At 36.0% G+C, this 26,693-nt stretch overlaps 1 protein-coding gene across 1 annotated transcript in view; it reads right to left on the reverse strand.

Annotated features, from left to right (window-relative positions):
- The window catches only part of SDCCAG8 (SHH signaling and ciliogenesis regulator SDCCAG8), a 273,954-nt gene that overhangs the window by 120,629 nt on the left and 126,632 nt on the right, over nucleotides 1–26,693 (reverse strand). The window contains 1 exon segment of the mRNA XM_044005377.1: nucleotides 26,526–26,668. Coding sequence (XP_043861312.1) covers nucleotides 26,526–26,668 — 143 coding nt within the window.

A 26,693-nucleotide genomic window follows, 5' to 3' on the forward strand; every position in this document is an offset into this window, starting at 1 on the left:
TAAGAAAGAAGCTGCCTAAAACCAAGATAAAAAAACACTGAAATAGGCTCCAGTAGATAACCCGGTGATGCTTGAGAATAGTATTGGAGACTATCTTTTAGGAGTTGGGGTATGATAATCTCTAAAGAAATCAGAGACTAGACAAGATAACCATATTCAGGTCTACAAATTACTGTACACTTGGGGGATTTTTTCAGAATTTAAAAAATAGTGTTTTTGAACAATACTTTCAGTGTTTGAAGCTTTTAGGAGAAACAAAAATTCTGTTTATACTGTTAGTAAGGCTACATTCTCCTCTTATTTGAGCAGAGAAGGGAAACGTGGGGAGGGTGGAGAGTAGGAAAACACATGGGAGAACTCAATCTGTAACCTCTCCTTCCTCCAGTATGCAAATGATTTAACAGTAACACACAGATTTCCTAGAGTAAATAATTTCTATATCCATCCCTGAGAAGTATGTCAGTGTTTCAGACCCAATGTTTCAGAAATGCGTTATCAGGTCAGCGTATGTACCACCTACCAGGAAAAGAAGCAGGAAATAGAGACAAGGAGGACACCTCTAAGAAAAGCAGCAAACACGAAGACAAGAAGAGCAAAACAAAGACATCCCTAAAAAACCATTTTTATTGTAAAAGCATCTATGCCCAAGAATGTCCAAAACCTATAGAAATCTTACATTTCAAAGTAAAGGGAAGCTCAGCACATGTGTGGATATTGACAGTTAGGAAATGAGAACCTATGTTGCTAGTTTTTTTCCTTCTATAGGAATGAATACTTTTTTAAATAGGCAATCAGACATCTTAGAAAGATGCCGTCGAGCACTAATTGGAATTCTGACCAATCAAATCACTACTATATTTATTCATGAAGATCTTTTACTTAGAATAAGATTCATAAAACTTACCTAGATACCTGATGGGTAACACAAGAGGAATACAAGTTGGAAAAAATGACTTTTAGGCTATTATTACCGTGTTTCTAAGCAGTTCCAGTGTGTTCAATATAAGTAGCCAGATTCCTTACTTTGTAGCTTAATTCAAGCAGAGTCCCAAGGTGTAGAAGAGAAGAACAAAGTCCTATTTGTAGCTTTACCATATCAGTTAGATAAATGCAAAGCATTTATTGAGCGCCTGGCATTGTACTATGTGCTGGGAATACAAAGACCAAAACAGCAAATAGTCTCTGCCCTAGAGGAGCTTCCAGTGTACTTAGGTATATAACAAATCCATAAACAAGTACATTATGAGAAAATGGAGGAGGGAGAATCAGGGGAAGTTTTGCTGAGGAGGAGCATTTGCAATGAAGCTTAAAACGACAGCTAAGGATTCTGACAGGTGGTGATAAGCAAGGAGTGAATTCCAGAATGGGGAATGGCTTGTAAGAATGCATGGAGGGGGGCAGCTAGGTGGCACGTGGATAGAGCACTGGCCTGGATTCGGAGGACCTGAGTTCAAATCCAGCCTCAGACACTAAACACTTACTAGCTGTGTGACCCTAGGGCAGGTCACTTAACCCCAATTGCCTCACCAAAAAAAAAAGAATGCATGGAGGGTAGGGAAGAGTGAGTAATAATTTTGCGAACCCCCCTAATACAAACCAATACTGGAATCCCATTTGGCTTGAAGGCAGAGTATGTCTGGGTCCTTCCTAAGTAATTCTTTTTCTAAAGGGAAATAATATATGATACACATGTAAAGGAAAGAGTGGACTCAATTCGGGTGGGCCTGAAACAGGCTGCAGAGTTTAATTTTATCCTGTAGTCAATGGAGAACCACAAAGGTCCTTGTTGTAAAGGAGTAACATGTAAGAAACTTGTACCTTAGGGAAATTGTGTCAAGAAAACATTAAGGAAAGGAGATGCAGGAAGACCAATTAGGAGACTAGCATGGTATTTCAGGTGAGAAATGAGGAGGGTCTCAATGAGGGCTTTGGCTATGTGACAAGAGAGAAGATAGATGGAGGAGTAGTAGGACAGGAAGTCAGGTTACGAGGGACTGAGAAGTGACTTGGGTAGTGAAGAAGTGCAGGCAGAGAGTGTAAAGGACTCTCACAGTGGGACAATGAAAGAGAAAGGAGCCAGAGGGTAGCATTTTGCAGAGACTGAAGGGCCTGCTGAAGTTTCTGAAAGGAGAAGGTAGACCCGAGTATGTTTATAGGCAGAAGAGAAAAAGTGAGAAGTTAGCTACTGACTAAAGAGCAAAGAATGGGAATGATGGACTGGACATGTTCCTGAATTTTCCTCATAACAACAATTACAATAATACATTTTGCAAAGCTCTTTACTCACAATCCTAAGAGGCAAGTTGTGCAGTTATCCTCATTATACCCATGAGACTAAGGCTCAGTAAATCCTTGCTCAGGACCACAACATTATTAAGTAGAGAATCATAAAAGGTTAGAGCTGGAAAGGACCTCAGAAAGCACTTAGTCCAACCTGTATCTGGACAGGGTTCCCCTCTACACTATCCCTGACAGGGGGTAATCATCATCATCATCATCATCATCATCATTATTATTATTGTTATCTTCCACTACAAGACCTTCAGTAAACTCCACAAGCTGAAGCAGTCTATTTCTTTGTTGTGGTTCAGTCATTTCAGACAGACATGTTCGACTCTTCAAGACCACACTGGGAGTTTTCTTGGCAAAGACACTGGAGTGGTTTGCCAATTCCTCCTCCACCTCATTTTACAGATGAGGAAACTGAAGCAAACAGGATTAAGTAACTTATGCAGGGTCACACAGCTAGTGTCGGAGTCAGGATTTGAACTCAGATCTCAGATCTGCTTGTCTCCAGACCCAGCACTCTATCCACCACTCCACCTAGCTGCCCTTTTTGGATAGGGTTAAAAAGGATAACAAAAAGCATCAGAACTAGAAATCAAACCTGTGCCTTCTCACCCAAAGTCCAGTGATCTTTCCATTAACCATATGTATACCATCCCACTGTGTTCTACTGTCATGCCCTCCAATATATGACAAAACTGGGATAGCTATCTCCTTTATTTGTCTTGGTTTAAAAGTGCATTGTCGGGGCAGCTAGGTGGTGCAGTGGGTAAAGCACCAGCCCTGGAATCAGGAGTACCTGAGTTCAAATCCAGCCTCAGACACTTGACACTTACTAGCTGTGTGAGCCTGGGCAAGTCACTTAACCCCAAATGCCTCACCAAAAAAAAAAAGTGCATTGTCTAGTCCTTGTTTTTCTCTTCTGAATTATTACCATTTTCTATATTTCCTCTAATAATCCCTTAGATGAGCATATTTAAATGTAATAACATTAGAGAAATGCATTCTCATGACACCATTGTTATGTGTCAAAGGAGATGTAGAGTAAGCAAAGTGAATTACCAACTCCTACAAAATTGTGACTACTGAAACTCAAATGTCTCAGGGATTTTCCTTTTTCAATATAATACTGTATATGCTTGTACTAATTATTTTATGGCAAGATATATTTTATGGCAGAAATAAACTCCTTGATTGATGCTGATTTATACAATAAAATAAAAGAAAATATGTAACACATCACTGTATTTACTGGATAACTAGAAAGCCATAATCACATATCATAAACTTGCTGTCTTTTAAAAAATGAATAGGTGAAAAATATCTGGACAACAAATTGAAAAAGTTCCTTGGACTCAGAGTGCAGAATGAGACACACGCAAATATATGCACATACACACGTGTGTACACACATAAGACCGATGTGAAAATTGGTTTTGCTTGACTTTATCTGTTTGCAACAGGGTTTTTTCCTTTTGTTCTCAACTTGAAGAGGGTTAATATGACAAAGAGATAAAGTAGAGTTTTGCTGATTTAAAAAAATCAAGACAAATATCCTTGGGAATTTGGCAAATAATCTGTGCTGGAATTGGGGCATCATTTCATCCTAATCTACTACCCACAACTTTCCAGACATAATGCCCTACAATTTGAAAATACTATTTTATTAGACCTAATCATATTGAATATTCATAATCTTAAAACTACATAGAATAAAAATCTTCCAAAATATAGTGGCCTAGCAAAAGAAATTACAGTCATAAAGGAAGAGAATAAGACATATGTCATTCCTGTCATCTTGTCTGTTGGAAGATGCCCTAAAGATGCTTTCAACAAATCTACTGAAGATAAGCTTGCATTCCAATCCCTTTATCCAATCACAAAAAACAGTATTTTTGGCTTCCTGAGAAAGTCACTAAACATCCCTAAAAGAATAATAGCAGGATAGCAACATTTCTTTGGTCCATTTTTTATTTGAATCACATCAAAAGAGATATAAGTAAAGTAGAATGAGGTAAAAACAATAATAACAATAATACAATAAAACAATAATAACAATTTTACCATAAGTACATTATAGCAATATACTATTGAGTTAAGATTATATATGTCAATTTTCCATATATATGAAGTTTATTCATCAAAGTGGCAAGACTCTTTTCATGACACCATTTTGGTAGAAACATCTAAAATGTGATGCATATGTTCTTACAGTCTTTATGATGAACACAATTAAAATTTTTCTGAATGACTAACAGTTTCCTCTATTGTTATATCTTTCAAGAAATATCATTTGATTTTGACATGCACATGGAGATATCTTATTGGGGGAGAATCTGAAAGGCCATATTTTTTTCTACCAGAGGCATTCTTACAGTCAACAATAAGTAGAGTGTGAAATTGTATTCACCGCACTTTTCAGTCAACTGCGTCACTATAAAATTGTATCATTTGGGAGAGCCTTCTTAAATCTTTTTTGAGGATCTCCTTGATATGAATATAGATATTTTTACTTAAAATTTTACAAAATGGGAAAAGAGGCATATGTTAATGTTTTTGCCATCTCTTCCCTCCCTTTTTTGGGTGGGGAGAATTAAAGTTTGTGATTTTTTTCCACCTTGTGTACTACTACTCCTTCAGATAGCTTAAGAATTGATCTCTCAAAGTCCTCACAGGGTCACTTCCAGTAAGAATGTTCTCTGGGTATAGTTGTTCTAATTCAGCTACTCTTCCCATCTTGGTTATTTTTAGTGTCATTTCCACATCCTCATACATCACATCTCAAACTGTGAGGTTTGAATCCAAATGATGGAATTCCACTGTCTTTGGTGGAAAGAAGTGTTTGTTAAATAAATGTTTAATAAAGGTTAAAAGAGATGCCAGAGGTCATTTAATCTAATCTAAATCTAAGACAAAAAGATTCGCTGACTTGCCTAAGGTGAAGCAGATAGTAAATGAAACAGATGGATTTGACCTTATATCTTTTGAACTCCAAGTCCACCATTCTTTTTATTGTTCTACTGGTCAAACGATCTTCCTTCCACTGTGAATATCATATTTCCTTCATGAAAACACCTTTATGGGATTTCAAGTGACTTTTTCAAATTATTCATCCTACCAGTTTGCTCTATTGCTCTTCCTCTCATACATTTGCTCTGCTTTGGTCTGGCAGTTGTTCCTTAGGCCATCTATACCTCCCCTCTCCTGCTTTCTCCCACACTGAATCCTTTAGCTAAGGAGACCCTGCTAATACTTCATTCTATTCCCGTTTCTGGAGACAATTTTTCTAGTGAATGCATCTTTAACCAAAGTCATTGAGCCAGTCATAAAATTTTAGGGTCAGGATTCAGAGGTCACCTAGTACAACTTCTTAATTTTATAGACAGAAAGACAAAGAAATTAAGTGTCATACTCAAAGTCACACAGATGGCCAACCAATGGCCTTCAACAAGCCCAGTGTTCTTTCTTTTTTTAATTATAAAAGCATTTTATTATTTTCCAGTTACATGCAGAGATCGTTTTCAACATTTATTTTTATAAGATTTTTAGTTTCAAATTTTTCTCCCTTCCTCCTCCCTCCCCAAGACAACAAGTAATATGATATAGGTTATATATGTACAATCCCAATGTTCTTTCTAATGGCACATCTTGCCCCAATGACTTCAACTGAAGCTGTGCATTCAAAAGCCTCACACAAACAGATAATGTTGAGAATAAATTTTTAAATGTAAAAGAATTTAATAATTTCATTTTGTTTTATTTTGAGACTGGCTCTCAGTGAGTCTTCGTGGACTGACACCTTGCAGATCAGCAAGTTAAACTGCTCTATTTCTGAGCTTAGTGTAGATACCAGCTCACTGAAGTCTGGAATTCTTAAACTCAAAAGATCTTCCAGCCTCAACCTCCCAAGCAGTAAGGATGACAGGCATGGGCCACTAACCCTGCTTTTCTTTAGGTGTATCATCTTAAAACAACTATTAAAATTAGGATTAAAAATGAAAGGGGCAGCAAGATGGCGTAGTGGATAGAGCACCGGCCCTGGAGTCAGGAATACCCAAGTTCAAATCCGGCCTCAGACACTTAACACTTACTAGCTGTGTGACCCTAACCCCAATTGCCTCACTAAAAAAAAAAAAAAATTCATCCATCTGGATAAATTACCTAATAAAAAGAGAAGCAAAGGCAAGTGATGTAAAACTAAAAACGGCTGAAACAGCATTACCATATTATACAGATGTAAGTGATACAAGAAAACATTTTTGTAAATAGATTTACTCTGAAGCAAACCCCTCCAAATATATGTTTATATCAGCAAATTCAGTTATTAAATACATGAAAACATATTCCATACAGTTAGGCTGGCAAATCATAGGAAATTTTCTAATTATGTTCATGGATTACAGACTTCTAATAAGTTAATATACACTTAATTGGAAAATCTTTATCATTTGCCAGTCTACCTGTCTGAAATTGTTAAATGTGAAATAATAGGCTATCTGAAAGATTTTCCCCAAAGATTTTCCCCTCCATCTCCAGTAATCATTCTCACATCAACACTTGTTTCTACTAGGAAAGGCAGTAAGTGGCTATTTTTGATGTTCAACTAAGGCTTTCAAGCTGAATCAAGAAGCCTAAACAGTTCATTTTTTGTTGATCAGTCTGTCAGTCAAATTAGTAGGCTATCCCTATCCAGTGAACTAATTTGTTCCCATTGTTGGCTTTCAATGATTTCAATATCTTGACAAAATGTGGAATGCAGACAATTGGTGGATAGTTTCAAATACATGAAAATTGCTGTAGTTGGTTTGTCAGAAAGTAGTACAAAAGGAGGAAGAGACAGAATCATAGTAAGAATTGATAGACAATATCACAATAGATCTACAATTTACATTATCATTACAAGGTCATTATTTGTATAAATGTCTCCCAAAGAACCCCTTCATTTCTTCAAAACTCATGAAATGAGGTTATGGAGATGGTATTTATGCATGGAGGGAGGAATGAGAGGAATCAATGGAATCACTCTAAAGTTTGGTTTTGAGCTGCAGACTTTTAATTTGTGCCACTGATTTCAAATAATGAGAAGTTATAAATCAGGTCTATTTCCCTGAATATCAAAGCCAACATGAACCCTGTCAAAGCACCTTAGTTTAGTGCATTATACAGTGGGCCACACTGTGAAAGATATCCAAGTTCAATGAAACTGAAATCCATTAAGTGTTTACTATATGCAGTGTAACACTGGGGGATAAAAAGATGACAAATGACAGAGGTACTGCTGCCTTCAATGATCTCAAAGGTCAAATATGGGTATGAGAACTGTACATAAATAGTTAGAAGTCAGAATGTAAGAAGTGAATAGGCTACATTAGAAAGGGATCAGATACTAAGGAGGCAGTGATAACTTCCATCAGCATGAATCAAGGAAAGCTTTGAAGAGGAGCTCTCAAAAAAAGAGAATTTTTCATAATCAATTAGCCTTTGCTTGTCTGATAAATTCATTTTCAATAACTCTTCATAGATAAGGCAAAGTTGAGGTTATAATTAATGAAAAATATAGAAATGTCTGCTTGGTCAAACAAGAATAAACAATGGCTTACTTTCATATCAAAAGACTTATTCTAGTTTTCCACTTAATAGCTTCACGTATTCATATCTATATTCATAACATAGCTGATGTTTTCTACCCCTGTCTTTTAATATTACTCTTCCTTCCGTAATGTTTTCTCCTTCATAAGGTGCTCTCTCCATCCTCAGAACTACTATTTTCTTTCCCTGAATGTTACCATGGTTTCTTGCAGTTATTCTTGAACATGTATTATCTCCACTACAAGATGTTAGAATGTAAGTTCCTTGAGGGAAAGGATATTTTTTTGCCTTTCTTTATATGCCTAGTACATAGAACAGTGCTGGACACAGAGTAAGCTTGTACTTGCAGTCTTGCTGACTTAATAAGACTGTCATCCAAAGGACAGAGCCTGTGCTCTATCATTTAGATTAGTGCCTTGCACACAGTAGGGGGTTCAATAAATGATTACAGGGGCAGCTAGGTGGCACAGTTGATAAAGCACCGGCCCTGGATTCAGGGGGATCTGAGTTCAAATCCAGCCTCAGACACTTGACACTTACTAGCTGTGTGATGCTAGGCAAGTCACTTAACCCTCACTGCCCCACAAAAAAAAAAGAAAAAAAGATAAATGTTTACAGCTAGAAATAATGATCCATATTGATAAGGAAAGGGTGAGGAAGTTACAGTTGGTCTATGGCTGAGAAACATGCTTTGAAGAAAGGAGCAAATACATGTATAGGCATTTGTCAATTTTTCCAAGACAGATTCACTTAGAGTCAAGACCAGAAGGCCTAGTTTAAACCTTATCTTTCATGCTTACCTCCTGTGTGACCTTGGGCCAACTTCTGAACTCCTCTGGGCCTCGATGACTCATTTGTAAAATGAAGGGGTTGGAATAAATGGCTTCTGAGGTCCCTTCCAGCTCTAGAGCTATGATCATACACTCATGACTTGGGTCAAAAACTCAGTTCTTGTACTTACTATTTGGGTGATGAGTACAATTCCCTGAGTTTTTCTGGGCTGGGGTAGCCTTTTCTACAAAATGAAGGAGATGGACTAAAAGACCTCTGAGATCTCTTCCAGTCCTAAACCTCAGTCTTTTTAAACATGAACTAGAACTTTTTCCTAATTTAGATCTAACTTGAAACTCTTGGATTTTATAAATTAAAAAACCTTTATGGTTGTATTTATGCATATAGCAACTGAACACTGTTTTAGGACTTGACTACATTATTAAAAATTTTTGAGCATCCAATTGAATATATACTTTTTTTTTTTTTTTTGCGGGGCAATGGGGGTTAAGTGACCTGCCCAGGGTCACACAGCTAGTAAGTGTCAAGTATCTGAGGCTGGATTTGAACTCAGGTACTTCTGAATCCAGGGCCGGTGCTTTATCTACTGCGCCACCTAGCCGCCCCCTGAATATATACTTGTTAATGTTTGAGCACAGCACATCTCACCACAGAGAGCTCACAATTTAACCTGCAGTCAGAATATAAAATTTCACTCCTCACAAATTTTGTCTGCTTGTTTTCCTCCACCTACATAACTTTGTGAAGTGCATTCACAGATCCAGCTTAATTTTGTGTTGTTGTTTTACCTAGCTGTATTAAAGTAATAATGAATTATTGAGTGATTTAAGGCGCTCAGAAATTTTGATGGAAGAGTTCTATAATATTAACTAGATTATAACTATTTAACACCTAAAATTTAAATAATGCTTTACAGTTTGCAAAGTACCTTACATGATTATCTCATTTGATCTTCAAAACTCTGTGAGGGAAGTGCTGTTATTATCTTTGTTTTATAGCCAAGGAAACTGAGGCTGAAATAATTAAGTGACTTGCCCAAGATAACACAGTCAGAAAATGTCTGAGGTAGGATTTGAACTCAGTCTTCCTGACTCCCAGGTTGAGCACTCTGTCTATTGGGTGACCTAGCAGCTAAATTAATGGTCTGTACCAGTAGATTTTATTAGAGTAATGAACCATAAAGGATAGGTGCTGGATGAAAACACCTTCAGAAACTGTATGAGATAGATAGAGGTAAATAGTTTAAATTAACATGCACTGCAATGGAAGAATTTTTCTTCATCTAAAGAAATCCTTTTTTTCCTTGAAAATTTGGTTAGTACCATCATCTAGACCCAAGGTATGACCTTTAAAGATAACTTAGAATTGATATCCATAACCTACACAAGAGTAGATAGATATTGAATATAGATGATAACAAAATATCAGTGGAGAGAGCTCCAGAACAGAAAAGTGAACTACTGGTTATTCTGAGTCATGACTATTATCCCTAAATCTTGACACCTAGTAGTCTGGCTCAAATAAGATAGATTTATCTCACCTGCTGTGTTATGATAGGGTAGTTAGGTGACATAGTGGATACAGCGCCAGCATTCAGACTCAGAAGGAGTTGCGTTCAAATTTGGCCTCAGACACTTACTAGTTGTGACACCCTGGGCAAGTCACTTCCCCCTGCATGCCTCAGTTCTTCATCTGTAAAATGAGCTGGAGGAGGAAATGACAAACCACTCTAGTATCTTAGCCAAGAAAACCCCAAATGGGGCATTAAGAGTTGGACAAAAGTGATAGACTAAACAACAACAGTGCCATGACATAAGAGAAGCGAAGTCCTTTACTGCCTGGTCTATTCATTGTAACTATTCAATTTCTGCAAAAGGTGTACTCAGACCTTAGTGGTAACCCAGACCAAAATCGGGTGAAGCTGTTGAAGTCAAACAAATATTCTCCTGCTATTTCATTGTCTGTTTTGTAAGATTCACTATTTTAGCTCCTTTTTTTCTGCATAATTTGCTGGTGTTGTTTGTAGTTTGTTTGCTTCTTTTTTAATTAGTTAAGTGTTAAAAGGCAACTATGGTCCAGGGAGGCCCAGGCAAAAGTAGCATGAGGTAACTGGACAAGGCATAAAGAGTGCTTTGATTTGGAGCGTAAAATGTTTAATTTCCATACATGAAATAAAATACAGAAGTCCTCCCTATGTCTCAGTGTATTCTGCTTCTGTCTTAAATCATACTCGCATCTGCAGGTGTCTGCCTAAAGGCAGGTCATTGTGAGTCAATGAAAATCAGGACAGCCTCAGCAGCAAAAATTAACCTGCGGAATCATAGCAGGAAGAGGTATATTTGAAGACAGCATTATGCCAATGAAGACAGCAAATGAGGCGACTTTGCAAATGGAAAACAAAGTTAGGGACAAAAAAAAAATTAGTGAAATTCAATATACTAATACTATGCAAGTTTAATGAGAAATTACAGATGTCACCTAACAGTGGCTGAATTTGTTTCCCATATGTAGCATAAATCTGAGATGCCACAAAATAGATTTGAGTTGAATGTTAACCCTCATTCTAAATCTCCTTCCTTTCCTAGTTGATGACAAAACTTCAGTATTATCCAAACTGAGATCCTGTTAATGGAATTATAATACAAATGGACACAGAGAAAAGCTTATCTTCTTTCCCCCCCCCCAAAAGAATCAAGTTTCAAATATCTATCCTTGATGGTGTCAAGAGCCAGGATGAACGTATTTCAATTGCAACTTCCAAACTAAACTCACAAATTACTACCATTATGCTAAGTGCTAGCTACCCCACTGTGCAGTTTTGCTTTGTGAATTTTTACCTTCCTCTATGAACACTTTTAGCCACTGATCGCACAGCCTTTCAATGTTTTCTGCCTTTTCCTTTAAATAAACTGGCTCTGGCTCCTTCCATCTGGTTCCCCTTCCGTCAGCAACCCTGCACCTGTTCACACCTCCTCTCCTGTTGGATTCCACTGAACATTTCCTCCTCTGCCAGGGCTATTCTGGCACTTGCAACCTTTCTGTCATTCAATCCATCTGTCAGAAGTGAACTTTGTTTACCGCAAGCTTCTGCTTTCTTCCTCAAGAAGCAAAGCCCCTCAAGGTCATTGTCAAATGAACTGTCGGCATGGATTTAAATCCTCTTCTGCTAACCAGCAGAAGATGAAGTTCTGTACTGTAATGTACTTGTGAAAATTACTTTTGGGTCTGAGAAGACAATAATTTAGAGGCAAAGTAGTAAGATAGAGTATTTTAATGATCATTTGTAAAATCAGAGAGATGTGATGCATTTTCTGCCCATGTATCTGCACTTCTCAGTATTGCATATTTACTATATGCACGAATAGCAAAATAAAGAAAAGATTTAAAGTATAACCAAAATATTTTAATTATGCTTACACTATATAAAGTTGCTACATATTATGAAGCCTAAACTTAAAGATTAAATAAATTCATTAGTGAATTAAGCAGGCAAGACAGAAAAAACTCCACAATGAGAACATTTACAGTAAATTTCCTTAAATGTAAAAACTGAATATATTCAAATAAAGCAAATTCTTTCTTAATACACAGCTCCATTATTCCTTTGAAAAAATCCATTTGTAAACTATAAATCAGTTCTTGCACATTTTAGTTTAGCCAATAAGTACGTTGGATAAAATTACATTTTAACATACATTGTCATATAGAATGCATCATCTCATTAAAGAAATATTGGTGTGTAATAGGGTAAAGATGTAATGTTACTGTTACAAATGAGTCAAAATTTATATTGTCAATAGAGTTCATTCTGTGTCATCAGTAGCTATTGAAGTATTCATTTATCCTTTCATAAATTGGATGTGAGAAGGATATACTACTGAATTATTTACAAGGGTCTTGGATAGTCATACACCTTAGGAAGGAAAAATATACTAAAGAGCACACTATATTTCCTATCTAATTTATCTGATATACTTAATAAAAGAGATATAGGAAACCCATTTGTTTCAGAGGAAAATATCTACCAAAATGATTAACAAAATCCCTTTAGTGTTATGATCACAAGTTAATCTAAGAGGAATTTCATTCGCAAGAGAATACACCCAGTTTCATATGTTGAAAAATTATGGTAAAGACAAAAATCTTTATTATAGTTTAACATTCATATTAAATATCCCTAATTAAGCTAATCTAGTTTCCAAATTCTATGACAATACATAAAGAAATAAGACTTTTCACTGCTATTCTCTGAGAAGTATAGATTAATGAGGACTAATCTTCAAAAACAATCAATAAATTCTTGATTTTTAAAATTTTAATGCTGAATGTAAAGCACAGAGCAAGAAAATATTTATTGTTTACTATAAAATATAGTACTAAAAACTCAGAAGTATTAGATAAGAAAATGTTATTCTTTTTTAAAAAAAGCAAAACACAATTAGTTTAAGAACTGGTTTTAAATCTAAATGAAGGAAATATTCTTTTTGATGTTTCTATTTTAATAACTGTTCCCAATTATACACTGCTCTTTATATATGACATAAAAATATCCACTTCGACCTAGATCACAATAAAATTCTTAAAGGTGTATTTTAGATTATTTCTAATTAATTTATATCTATATGAATACAGTTTCAAAATGAATGCTATTTCAAAAATAGTTTCTATTTTGTCTTTAGCAAATTTGGTGGGTTGTTTTCCATTTTAACTTTTTAAAAAATCTTCCCAGAAGAATCATCTTAGCTCAGTAGTAGTCTGAGCATGGTTACCTGGATACCTGCTTCTGAACTGAACTTAATGGGGAGCAGAAATTTGACCACTTCCAACAGTCTCTGTTGCTGTACAAAAGAAAAAATCATTAACAAACCACTATTTAAATAAAAGCATCTTGAATAACTGGAAGGGAACTTTTCATTCTAATTAGACAAAGCTCCTGTCACAAGTTAGAAAGATTATTTGGGGAATTTGTGTGATAGGAATATAAAGAAACTAAAAACCACTCAATTTAACATACATACCACACACACATATGCACACACACACACACACCATCCCTACCTTTTTTAACCTTTTTCACTCCCAAAATACTAAAGAAAAATAGCACAAGGACATAAGTAACATAGCTCATCTCAAATGGAGTCTTTTAGGAATTCAGAGTATAGTATTAATCTTCTTGGATTAATGCACAATAGTTATTGCTATGTTAAAAAAAATAAAACTGGTCAGAGTTTTGAGAATTTACACTAATACTTGAACCACTATTTTATACAAATGAGCCAACCAAAAGCCGCGGAAGCATTGCCGTCAGCTCCTAATACATGATGGTAAAGCAGTTCTGAAAGCCATTGCCAGATGAAGATATGGAGCCGATTTCCTTCAAATTCTTCAAGATTTGTCTTCCGACACCAGCACCCAGCTTTGTGATGTCAGTTAATACACCTCACCTCTATAATAAAGCAGAGCAGTTAACGGATCTATCTGCCTACTGCATGAGATAAAACATTTCCGCTGTACTAGAAAGAGTTCTAGGTAAGGGAAAGAGCTATGATTTTTTCCTCCACTTTATTGATTTTTCTGACTCTATGTTCACAAAATCTGTTAAGAATAGAGACAATTCATTCTTCCACCCCCTTCCTCAATTACCTTAAAGCAAGACCTCCTTTTCAGATGTGGAAATATTTGTAGAACTGCAGGACAAAGAACTGAGACATTTTCATAGAGTTGATCAAGTGGGGGGGGGGAAGGATTTGCGAGATTCTGTTAAGAATAAGCAGAGACTGAATGACAACTTTAAATCTGCCACAATCATTTACTAATGTGCTGCTATATCAAATAAGTCTAATTTTTTGACAGCACCAAATTAGATTTATTGCAGAAACTGCTGCATAAATAGCATATGGCTATGTTATACCACCTATTTCACATCTCGGTAATGTTTTCCCCTCCCCCTTCAAAAATGAATAAATTGAGCCAAGCTATAAACCCTCTGCAAAAAAGAAATATACAAGTTCAAAAACAGATGTAGGAGATCTGTATTTCTTTGTTAAAGGAATAATTTCTGCACTGATGCCCAACTCTACATTTTAAAATATCATACTAAATAATTACTTGATTGCATGGGTCAGGTCCCTTTTGACTTTTTCATTGGAATCATTTTGTCTAATCTCCTTTTTGAGTTTTTTGATTTAATGTACACTATTTAATCTCCAAGCTATAGTTTAAAGAAAAAGAAAAAAGTACTAAATGCTTTGAGTTAAATATGATTCAGGTTATATAATTTTTAAAAATCAAATTTACATGTCTATACTGTAGAGTTGTTTACCAGTTCTCGATTGTGTAAAACACAAGTAGAAGGAATTAGAGCAAAAAAAAAGTATTTTCCAACTTTAACCACAGCATTGCTAGTACAATTTCCCTGATGCACAACATGCGAGATGACTCTCCATTTAATATGTTTTGCGTAATTTACAGTATGTAATGTACTACAGGGTGGTAGTAGTGTATTTTCTACTCTATTAAAAGAAAAGAAAAAAGAAAGTTTCTCGGAAACCAGGGTTGAAACCTCATTGCAGGGGGTGGGGGTAGAGTGTTACAAGACAAATTCAGACATGGGAAATTTTTTACCCCAATTTTGATATGACAAAACTGATTTTTTTAAAAAAAATAAAGTTTAAGCATACTTCATGGACTGAAAAGACATTGCAAGGTCTTATCTCAGACCAATGGGCACACCACTGCAAACATCATGGCACTCTGCTACCCTGCAGACTCCCTCTCTGTGGTCAGTCTTCCCAGCTGCCCTATCTGTTACTGTCTGATTAGTTCTGCTAAGGAGCCCCTCCCCTGCCAGCTTTCAGTGCCATCTGTTCTACACAAGATGGCTGCTGCCCAGCAACCTAACACTGCCCTCCTACCTGGCACCCGGCTACCATCCTTACCCCAAAGTGCTAACACAGGTTCTCACTGCTGGCAGAGTCAGGATTTCATTACTACTACTTTGACAAGTGCAGGGTTGTTTGTAATTTCTCTTTTATCCTGATTTTGATTGTACAACCACCTCCCACTGATTCAGTTTGCTTCAGTTTTGTTGCTCACAGATTTTACTCTCCACATTAATCTCCCTCTGGCATGTTACTGCATCTGTTCCCTTTTTTATTATTAATTTTCAAATTCCCACCATTTTTGACAAAAAGGAGGTAATCTACACTCTGTTTCTGCCCATTTCATTTCTTTAATTTGGAAGGATAATATGAAAGCATGCCAAAGAAGTTAATTCTCCGTTAACACAGTTTATTTTCTTGGCATCCCCGTGCCGTTGTATATGAAAAACAGATAGGAATAAATGGTGACGTGAATCACAACAACACAGTCGCCAGCCATTCCTGAATTTAATGAAAAGCAAACATATGAAACAGAATCTAAAAAGTTATTAGTTACATGAGTTGACTCATGCTGTCATTCTTTCTTCCACTTTTTAGCAATAATTGTTTGTGCAAATGAGATTGGGTACGGGTTGTCTGATGGAGTGTAATCTATTGGTTGTTGACCACCCGTCTATCTCCTCAGCAAATGAATTTTATCTTTGATTAGTAAGAATACCATACTTTCTAAACCATACACTGTCAACTGATTCAAATCTAACAGGGAAATACAAGGAAATAAAATGCCTTATACAAGGGGAAAACCTAAAAATAAAGTATTTCTGTCAGAGTAAAACTGCTGAAAGGCAACGCCGAACATAAAGCATTTAGGATGCAGCACAGTTTCCACCTAGATATTTCTGTGATAAAGACTTTAGTGTCAATGGCAGCAAAACATTTTCTTAAAGATGCAGGAATCCATTTAGAATTTATATAACAAGGAATAGTATGAAAAAAAAACAAGGACAAGATGTCTGTCAAGAAATTCTGGTGGACTTTCCCTTCCCTACCTCACCACTACTCCATTAAAAAAATGATTAATTAAATGATCCCATAACTTGACAAATATATTATAGGTGAATATTAATTTGCTATATATGGAAGGTGTTTAATAGCAATAGAATATCTGAATTAGTATTACAATAACCATATTTCAGATTTATAGGACACATTTACTTTGGAGCCTATAATTCCACACATTACCTTTATTCTCAAAACATCCCTACAAAATCCTAGGGAATCGAATGCAGAGCTTTTCAATGTCTTTCCAAAGGGCCACAGTAACTACTCAGAGGCAGGATTAAGGAATAATATCCAAATTTAACTAATCAAAACCTAAGGTACTATCCATCAGACAGACAGGCGAAAAGCTAAAAGTTGTTATGGAGTTGTTAACAACAAAACCTTCTTTGTTCCTTATAATGCCTGTCCCTACAAACTCCATTCTGACCTCTTCACTCATGGCCCTAATAGGTCCTAATACTTGTTGGTTTGTTACTTTAACTCCTATCTTGGTGGCTGGTGAGCATTTTAATACAATGAAATGTACATTAACAATGAAAATTGATTACAGTGACACACTGGATTGTCAGAACCCTTTTCACCCAGTTGGGTGCACTTGGTGATCAAACTCCAAAGGACTTCTTGGTGTAGTTGGCACATGACATCTCATTTGCCATCTCCACTACATAGCCTGATTTCATGGCTTTTCCCTTCCTTCTACATATTTTCTTATCTAGGAAGCTGGTCTCCATCATTCCAGATGCTTGACTTCTGATTCCAGACATTCCACTGGCATAGCTCCCATGGACCCTGAATGTTCTCCCTTCGCAACTCCAATTCTCAGTTTCCCTAGCTTCCTTCAACTCCCACCTTGCCTTGGGTACCATTCCATTCACCTTGCCCACTCAGCTATCAAACTGTTACCCCCTAAGCACAGGTCGGACTACAGTTACTCAGTCTTGAATTCCGTGGGCCCCTTTTCTAAAGGTCAAATATAAAGACTTTTATAACCTGGCCCTCTCCTGCCTTTCAAAACTTCTTACCATTTACTCCCCTTCTATTATCCAGTCACACTGAACTCTGCTGTTCCTTATACAAAACCACTCCATCTCCTGACTCCTCCATTTTTATCTGCTGTTCCCCATGTCTGGAATTCTTCTTCCTCCTCATCTCTGCTTCTTGAAATCTCAGTTAAAACCCCACTTTCTTCAAGAAGTTTTTCCCAATACCCTGAAGGCTTATGCCTTCACTCTGCTGATTATCTCCAATGTATCCTGTCTAGGTCTTGTTTGTACATAGTTGTTTGCATGTCTCCCCCATCAGACTGGGAAAGCCTTGAGAGCAGGGACTGTTGACTTTTTTTGTTCATATCCTAGCACTTAGCACAGTGACTGGAACATAGTAGGTACTTAATAATTGCTTGCTAGCTTTACTTACTGGTCCCTTTAGCTACTAGTGCCTCGCCCTGAGATGACCTTCTATATACTCAATCTAGCTTATGAACCCCTACTTTCTTTCATGAAGTTTTGCCCCTGAGAATATGAACTCCTGGAGTGCAGGTACTGCTTCCCTCTTTCTTTGTGGTCCTAGTGCTTAACACAATGCTTGTCACATAGTAAGCACTTGATAAATTGCCCAAGACTATTTTTTTATTATTTATCTTACCATTAAATAACACTTTATATCTGATTTTTTCTTTTTCTAAATAAAACTATTCTAAATTAGGGTCATTGGGTTAATTCTTTATAGAGTTTTAGTCCCTTCTCTCTCACTGAACTTTGTCTTCAAATATGAGTTGGGAAAGGACACCAGCACTATATTCTTTTAAAGTATAGAGAAGAGAAAAACTTTTCTTCTGCTGTTGCTGTGATTCTTCAGAACATCAGTTGATTGCTTGATGAGATGATTTTTATCACCCTAAAAGATTAGGGGATCCAAGGAACATTAAAAGGAGCCCTCTTTTGGATGAAATGCTTGCCTCTGATACTTTATGAACTTTTCCCATCCTAGACCAGGTTTACTGGCTTTGACAATATACAGGAGGGAGAAGACAGCACAGACCTGCATCATACAGAGGAAGTTGGGTGTGTTAGGGGAAGGAGAAGGTGTGGGAGACAGTCTGTTTCCTTTGTGGCTTCTTGACAGACTGTTTTGATACTGGAAAGGGGAGGGAAAATAGGCCTCGTTTAATTTAAAACTGCAGCAAGGCCATCTATTTCCAGACTTCAAGACGTTGGTTGCACATATATACATTTAAAATTATTTTGACACATTTTGACTAATTTATTCATGAAATGAATACTAGAAAAATTAACTTAATTTTAAATGGAAACATCAGAACGAAAAGTGCTTGAACAAAATACAGGAGGAAAGAGGAGAAATATCTGCATAGAGAATCACATTGAAGTTTTTGTGTTTGTTTCTCCTTGTTTTGTTTGCCCAGCCCTGTGATTTTGTTGATTTATTTTAATTACTGGTGAGGGAAACTCAATATTTCCTTAACCAAAGAAATACTGCCAAGTAGGTTATCTGAATGTATTTAACAGTACATGGGGGGGGAGCAGCTAGGTGGTACAGTGGATAGAACACTAGCCCTGTAGATTCAGGAGGATCCTGAGTTCAAATATGACCTCAGACACTTGACACTTACTAGCTGTATGACCCTGGGCAAGTCCACCCTCCAATTTCTCACCAAAAAAAAAAAGAGTACATGGGGCATTAAGTAGCTAAGTAAGTTATCCAGAGTCACACAGCCAGTATGTGCCACAGGTGGGACTTGAACCCAAATCTCCATTGAGTTTACCACACTGCCTCTGATCAACATTTTAGAAATTTTCAAATGAATATTTGTCCAAAGTACATTTCTTTATCCATGGACTAAGAGCGTGGAATCCTAGAATCTCAGCATTAGAAAGGACCTGTGTCCAACCCTAATGCTACTTTTGCATGATTAGAATTCATTCTCAATTATTATATCTATAATAGGCAGGGCTATATAGTTAATTTCTAAGAGTAGGCAATCCAAAATTAATTTATATTTTGCTTTGAAATATGCTTTTAAATTTATATTTTAAGGTGAGTTATATTTTGCTGTAATGAGAATAGAACATGTTTATGTGTGGAGCCGGTTAGGGATGGACTGGGAGCTTGGTCATAGGAAATTTCCTGGGAATTCACATCTTAAACAAAAGAACTAAGGCCTACTTGCAAAAAAAGAGCTAAACTATGACCACCCTCCCATTCCAGCCCTAACCTGCTCCATGAATAAATATGTCCTATTCCCATTACAGCAGAAGAAACTAATCTCTTTTAAATCAAAATATCAACATACACAAAACTAACTTCTCTTTATCTGATTCAAAATAAATCTCAAGATGAAAAAAGAGCAAACTATGTGCTTTATACAAAATAAAGAGGCAGCAAAAGTTGTCAAAGAGTATCAGCAAGAATTTGAAGACATTGCTTTCTAAAAATCTGCCTATTAATAATTTATATCCTATCTATTGATAATTGATATTGACAACTGATCATTCTGTTTCCTACTTCAATGAAACATTAATACTATAGCTCTCTAGTAATCAGGGTGAGATAGATAAATTGATCTGGATGAAATTTTGGTAGATACTTAATGCTTGTTGACTGATGTAGTTCATAACATCAAGCCACTATTCCACTTAAAATAACCATATAGGGCATTGCATCAGTTTGGGGCAGTTGTCTATCATTCAACCTCTTGTTTACAGAAATAGTATCTATGGAGAGGCACAAAAAAATGAAAGTATAGGCCCATGTATATCCTAGGTGCTATTCTAGTTTAATGGGCTGCCCTTAGAACATAGAAGAGTGCATACTCTATGTCTTTGAGACAGCAGAAGAAAGACTAGAGAAACTAGTCAGTGTTCCCTGGCCACACACAGAATTTTCCTCTTGACCTAAGATGGAGATTCAGAAAAATGCTGTTTGGGAAGAGGATGTAGTTTTACCTCCAGATTAAGGATTATATATGACCTTATGATAGTTACCAGGTGTAGAACAGGCAAACCGGGCTCAATAAGTGGTCAGAATAATGGAAAAACATTAAAAACTATTATTTAGTAGGTTATACAAATAATAAGTTGATCCTCTCATGTGTTATGGCTTTTTAAAGAAAAGTTTAATCTTATCTACTACCTTTAAAAACTAAATATGTTAAAGGAATTTTAAAAACAAAATATGTACATGAAAATATTTCATTTCCATATAAAGAAGAAAAGAATAACAAAATTATGTTAAATAGCTTAATCAGAGGATAAGACCTTGGAGAATTGTTCTGGGAAATTTCAAATCAGGACTAAAATTTATCAAGGTTTTCTATTACATGGTTAAAGAACCTAGTAACTGTCATTTCTACTACACAAAAACATTTCACTTATGTTTCCAATTGTTTTTTTTAATCTTAAAGAAAATAGTACAGTCAATCATAAGTATTTATAGAGCATCCACTACTATGTAGGAAGGGAAGCAGGCATTGTAGAAGATACAAAGCTGTATAATGTACTGTCCTTGCCCTGAGGGAGTTTACAACTTGGAGATCCAAATGAGTGCTATTGAAATTTAAACTATTTGTGACTTTACATGTGTATCCACAAGAATGTACATAATATTTTGTTAATTTATATAATAGACAGCAGAGTTTTGGGTAATCCTCACGGTAAGTAAATAACTTAAGAAAAGACATCTTGCTTCATGTTTTCAAGTATGCGAACATCATCAATGGTGTCATCATCTAATTATAAAAGAAAGTGGTGTCAAACATAACTTATTAGGGGCAGCTAGATGGCGCAGTGGATAAAGCGCTGGCCCTGGATTCAGGAGGACCTGAGTTCAAATCCAGTCCCAGACACTTGACACTAGCTGTGTGACCCTGGGCAAGTCACTCAACCCTCACTGCCCTGCAAAAAGCAAACCAAACCCCTCCCCCCAACAACAAAAAACATAACTTATTTTATTGATAATTTCTCCAAGCCACAACTGAATGCATATTTAAGTGTGGATATTTTCCGTGTAACTTAAACCCCCCCCCACAACTTTGCTTCCTGAGATAATTATAAACAAAACAGTAATAGGGTATTGCTCCAATCAAATAAAAATATACCTCAAGAAAAGTTAAATTTTAAATCACACGTATTTTTTCATACTTATTAAATAAAAATATCTAAGAAGGGATACATCTTCAATAATATACAAAGACCAGGATTTATGGGAACAGAGAAGCAAAGCCTTAAAATGCATTCAATATGTAATGAAATAGATAGATGATAGATAGATAGATAGATAGTCATACACTTCAGCATATCTTTTTTCTTTACAAGCATAATGCTAGGATGGTGGAGAAATTAAGGATGTTTAAGACAAAATCCTTGCCTTTGAGAAACTTACAATTGAAAAGAGACCACAGAGAATACATATAAATATTGTTATAATACAGGACATCCATTTACTGATGCAACTCAATCATCATTTTAGAAGTGCCAAAAGGGGAAAAAACCAAAGTATTACAGGAGTTCAAAGGGAAAAAAAGCACTCATTTCCGAATGGAATAACCAGAAAAAGTTCTATTAAAAAAGATGGCTTTTAAGTTTAGCCTTGAAGAATTCTGATATGTGTACAGGGAAGAGAACAACATTCCATATACAGGGAATAAGAAAGGAGAAGAGGACAGGAATATGCCAAGTATGTTAAGAAAATTTCAAGGAGCTTAGCCTCACTAGAGCAGAGTTAGGATGTGAGGTTAACCTGAAGTCCAAAGACCTTTGTGGGATTTGTAGGTATATTTCAGGAGGTCCCTGAACTTGGAAGGAAAACAAAATTACATCTTTATTTTCATTAATCTCTAATTGAAAATTAACCTTTTAAAAATTATCAATGTAGGCAACAGCTATTCTGAAAAGGATACCACTGATTTCACTGTACATGAGGGTCCATTACATAAGAAAAAGTTAAGACCCTTTAACATAAAGGATTGTGAGAGGTAAGGCTGGAATGGTGGTACAAGGCTAGGTGACAGAGGGTTTTAAATGTCAGAAGAGTGAGCTTGGATTTCAGTAGACAATGGGGAACAACCAAGGCTTTTGGAGCAGTGGAATGACACATAGCTAATTAATGGCAAAACCAAGATTGGGATCCAACTCTCCTCATAGGCAGTATGGTGATTTTTCTAAGATGTAGACTTGTCTCCAGCAGCCCAGTTCCACTTTTTCTGATTTGTTACAGAAGACACACTTAGCTGATAAGCTAGATAATCAAGCTTATCACAGCTGCTTATAAAATCAGAGTCAGTGGGCTTCAGGTAAAAGCCTCTCCTTTGGAGTAAAATGCATGACTGTTGCAGAATCTTTGTGCCAATTACTTCAGTCTCTCAATCCTTTCCTCCCTTATTTTTAAGTGCACCTCTGTGTTCAGCAGGACTAAGGTCTCACCTTCAGATGAGCTGGACACAATCGGAAGAATATAAAACTGAGTCAGGACAGACCTGAGTTGGAACCTTGCCTCTTATCCTTACTAGTTGTGAGACTTAGGCATTTGTTTCACTCCTGAGTCTTTCCTTATCAGTAAAATGAGGGCAGTAACATGTAAACATTCAGCTTAAAGTAGGTAAGGGTCTGTGAATACTCTAAAGCACTACATAAATGTCAGCTGATATTACTGTAGTTGTTACTGAAACCTATTATAAGAATTCTGAATTGTATGAAATCCTTAACACACAACAGGGTTTTAGTTTTTGTTTCTGTTTTGTTTGTTTCTTTCCTTTTTTTAAACAAATGGCTAACAAGTGTTATAATGTTTCATTAGGACGTATTAAAACTTTGGGAAAAGGAAGGAGCCCTATATTTGGAAATCACAGTATCTGACTTCTAGCACTTTCTACCACTGTGGGTGAGTAACATAACTTCTCAAGGTCTCAGTTTTTTTTTTTTAATCTGAAATATAATGAAAGGTTGAACTAGATGACATTTAAGGCCCCTTCCAGATCTAAATCTATGATCCTTCAACTAGAGACACACACAGACGAAGTATCTCTGTGGAGTATCTGATTCCATTATCTACAGAGGCAACCAGAGAGATAAATTATGCATAATCTCTTGGAAAATCTTTGGTTATAGCTAGTAATTAGAACTCAGATCATCATCAGATTAAAAGACATATTTAGTAGACATAGTTAACAAGTGCCCAAATCTGCTTTGTTCTCTGCTTAGTTATTCTTCCTTCATCCTTCTCATTCTCTTTCTCAACCCTCTACTAGTGAATAGAGCAGGGACACAGCCTTTTAACAATTTTAAGCGCCACCCCCCCCAACCTGGAAACTTACAAGTACATCATGGAAGGTCACGGCTTTGCCTTTCTGGAAAGTTATTAAACTACATGGGGATTGTTGCTAAATGATCACATGGGATAGCTAATATAAAGCCTGATTACCCAAATACAGCATATCAGAGGTACTACATTCAATAAATTATGAATTCCTAGGTTCTGTCTTTTGCTTTTCACAAACTTTCAAGGAGAAAATTCCTTAACATTGGCAAGAAAGTATAAATCACATTTGAGAAGTGGGGATTTTTTTCCTCAGATCATCCACATATTTCCACTCCATCTCCTTCTCTTCTCCCCTGAAGAAATGGATTCATTTTCATAGTTAAACTATTTATTATGGAGTTTTAAAATTACATTTTTGAACTTCTGTTTAGAACATGAAGTTTTAAATGTTTAAGTTGAAGCTATATGGTGATTAGCCACCTGCCTTGCAGTTTGTTATTTTAGCAGCTGGTCTAAACTGAAATAGAAAAAAAGGTTCACAAGCATCAAACTGAATGTATTTAATTTATTCAATGAACATTTATTGAGCACCTACTGTGTGAAAGGCTTTGTGGTAGGCATTGAAGTAGATATACTGGATTAATAAAGAAGGATGGTAGGGGTGGTAAAGCGTAGAAATCAGAATAAAGTGGTTTAAGAGTAGAAAACTTTGTCAACAATCTTGTGTTTTGCATGAAAATGGTGCATCTTGTCTGTATTCTGCATTTTTAATTTACCTACAATTTTGTAAGCATTCATTTTGCCAAATAAGTAGAGAAGACTCAGAAGAAAGCTGTAATTAAGAATAATAATACTGAGAACTTGCTAGAACTTCTGTTTTTTGTGAAGCTAGGTATGCTGTTTTCTGAAGCCAGCTGAAATAAAGATCAACAGAAAACAATTTTATGAAGTACTAAGGTGATATAAATATTCTTTAGAAAGAACAAAGAAATTGGTTGCCAATCATCCATTTTTAGCAGTTGCTGCATCTTAATGTGCTGTCCTTGGGAAAAAAATGGTCTTGTCAGACTATACAAGCAAAGGAAAAACTGCACAAGGAAACTCTCTATGGACTTTGACTTCTGAAATTAACTCTGTGAATAAGACAGAATTGTATAAGGGCAAATCCAGCATTAATATTTATTTACTGGTCCTCAGATGCACTGAGACATTAAAAGCTGTCCATTTCTGTAGGATAGCAATGCTTAACACACTAATGGTTGGTTCTCAATAGTAGTCTGACAGAAAAGAAATAATATTAACATTCTCATGATGAAGCTAAATTCTAAAATTCCCACGATTAAATAGCGATATAAACTACACTGACACATTCCTGATTCTACAACTACTTTAAATTTGCATTAAAACAGTTATTATTCTGCATTATTAAGCAATTTTTTTCCTGATAAATTGTTTCAGCTATTGGGATATTTCCAAGATATCACACATGTATAGATGGTATGATTTTGGATTCGTTTTTTGTAAAGAGGAGCTTGGCATACCATTTGGATTATTATCATAACAAAATGTTTTGAAGAAAGTTTTATTTTAGCAGAAGTAAAGGCATCTTAACACTACCCCAAAACTTTGGGAGGTTCATCAACCTCTAGAATATTTTTTCTCTCCAAATGCAGGCTGTTCAAGTGGTGCTTTCCTCCATCTGTTACTGTACCGTGTTCTGAATTATATTGTCATATTTAATGTAAAAGGGATCAGTCCCCACTTCATAGTTTAAATTCAACATTCTAGTGTGAATGGATGGCTGTTGTCTAACTGATTTTAGAACTTAGTATCATGAAGATTTGTATGTGTTTAGATAGCAAGAGTCTCTATAAGACCAACTGGACCCTAAGATATATGAAGAATGTTGTTATTTGACATGCAAATGAAAAAAAAATCTTGTTCAAACTCAAAATATGTAGACGCCACTGAAGTGGAGGTTTGGATAATTCGATACATTTATTTGATTGTTTTCTTTTCTTGTTTTTTTTAAAAAAAAACATTCAGAATATTTGTTTCTTGGAAGGTTCTGTTTCTTTCTGGGGACCCATTTACATGGCCCTGGCATTTTATAATAAAGACCTTCATATCACACAATATGAGTAACAATATGTTTGCAATATATACTGAACATCATATTTTTCAATGGGTCAATAGCAGCAATCAGTTTCATCTCTAAATTTCATACCATTTACAATTCAAATTTCACATCTTATATCTCTTCTCAATTTACCTTGTATATCACATTATGTTGCAGCTATTTCTATGTCAGAAGCAACTAGCTTTCTCCCCAAAATGTTAACTCTGGTTAAAGCCCAGGTCTTTCAGAACTGGGGCACAAAGTATGTCCTTTTGCCTGTTCTGAAAGTGAATCACTGATTTATGTGAGTTCTATACATGAAAAGGTTGTGTTTTATACGAGCCACACTTATCATTCACATGTCTGGGTGTTTTGCTTCCACGTCTGCACGTTTCCTAATATGCCTGAAAGCTGTGCATGAAGCGAATGACTAAGACTGTCTGTAACAACTGCCTAGATGCCTGTGGAAAAAAAAGGAGTAGAACGAAATTTGTGCTATGGCATTTAATAGGATTAGGGGGTACCTGGTGAGGTGCAGTTGGTGCTCAGTTTTGCCCAGCAGTTCTGTCAGTTTTATGCACTCATCTCTGGCTCTTGCTCCATCCTGCTGTGCTTGTTCAATACGCTGTTTGCTTTCATTCAGTTCTAATTTCAGTTTCTCTATTTCCTTGGGAAAAAAAAATCACCCGTGT

Source organism: Dromiciops gliroides, chromosome 4 (genome assembly GCF_019393635.1).
Source record: "Dromiciops gliroides isolate mDroGli1 chromosome 4, mDroGli1.pri, whole genome shotgun sequence".
Taxonomy (NCBI): Eukaryota; Metazoa; Chordata; class Mammalia; order Microbiotheria; family Microbiotheriidae; genus Dromiciops; species Dromiciops gliroides.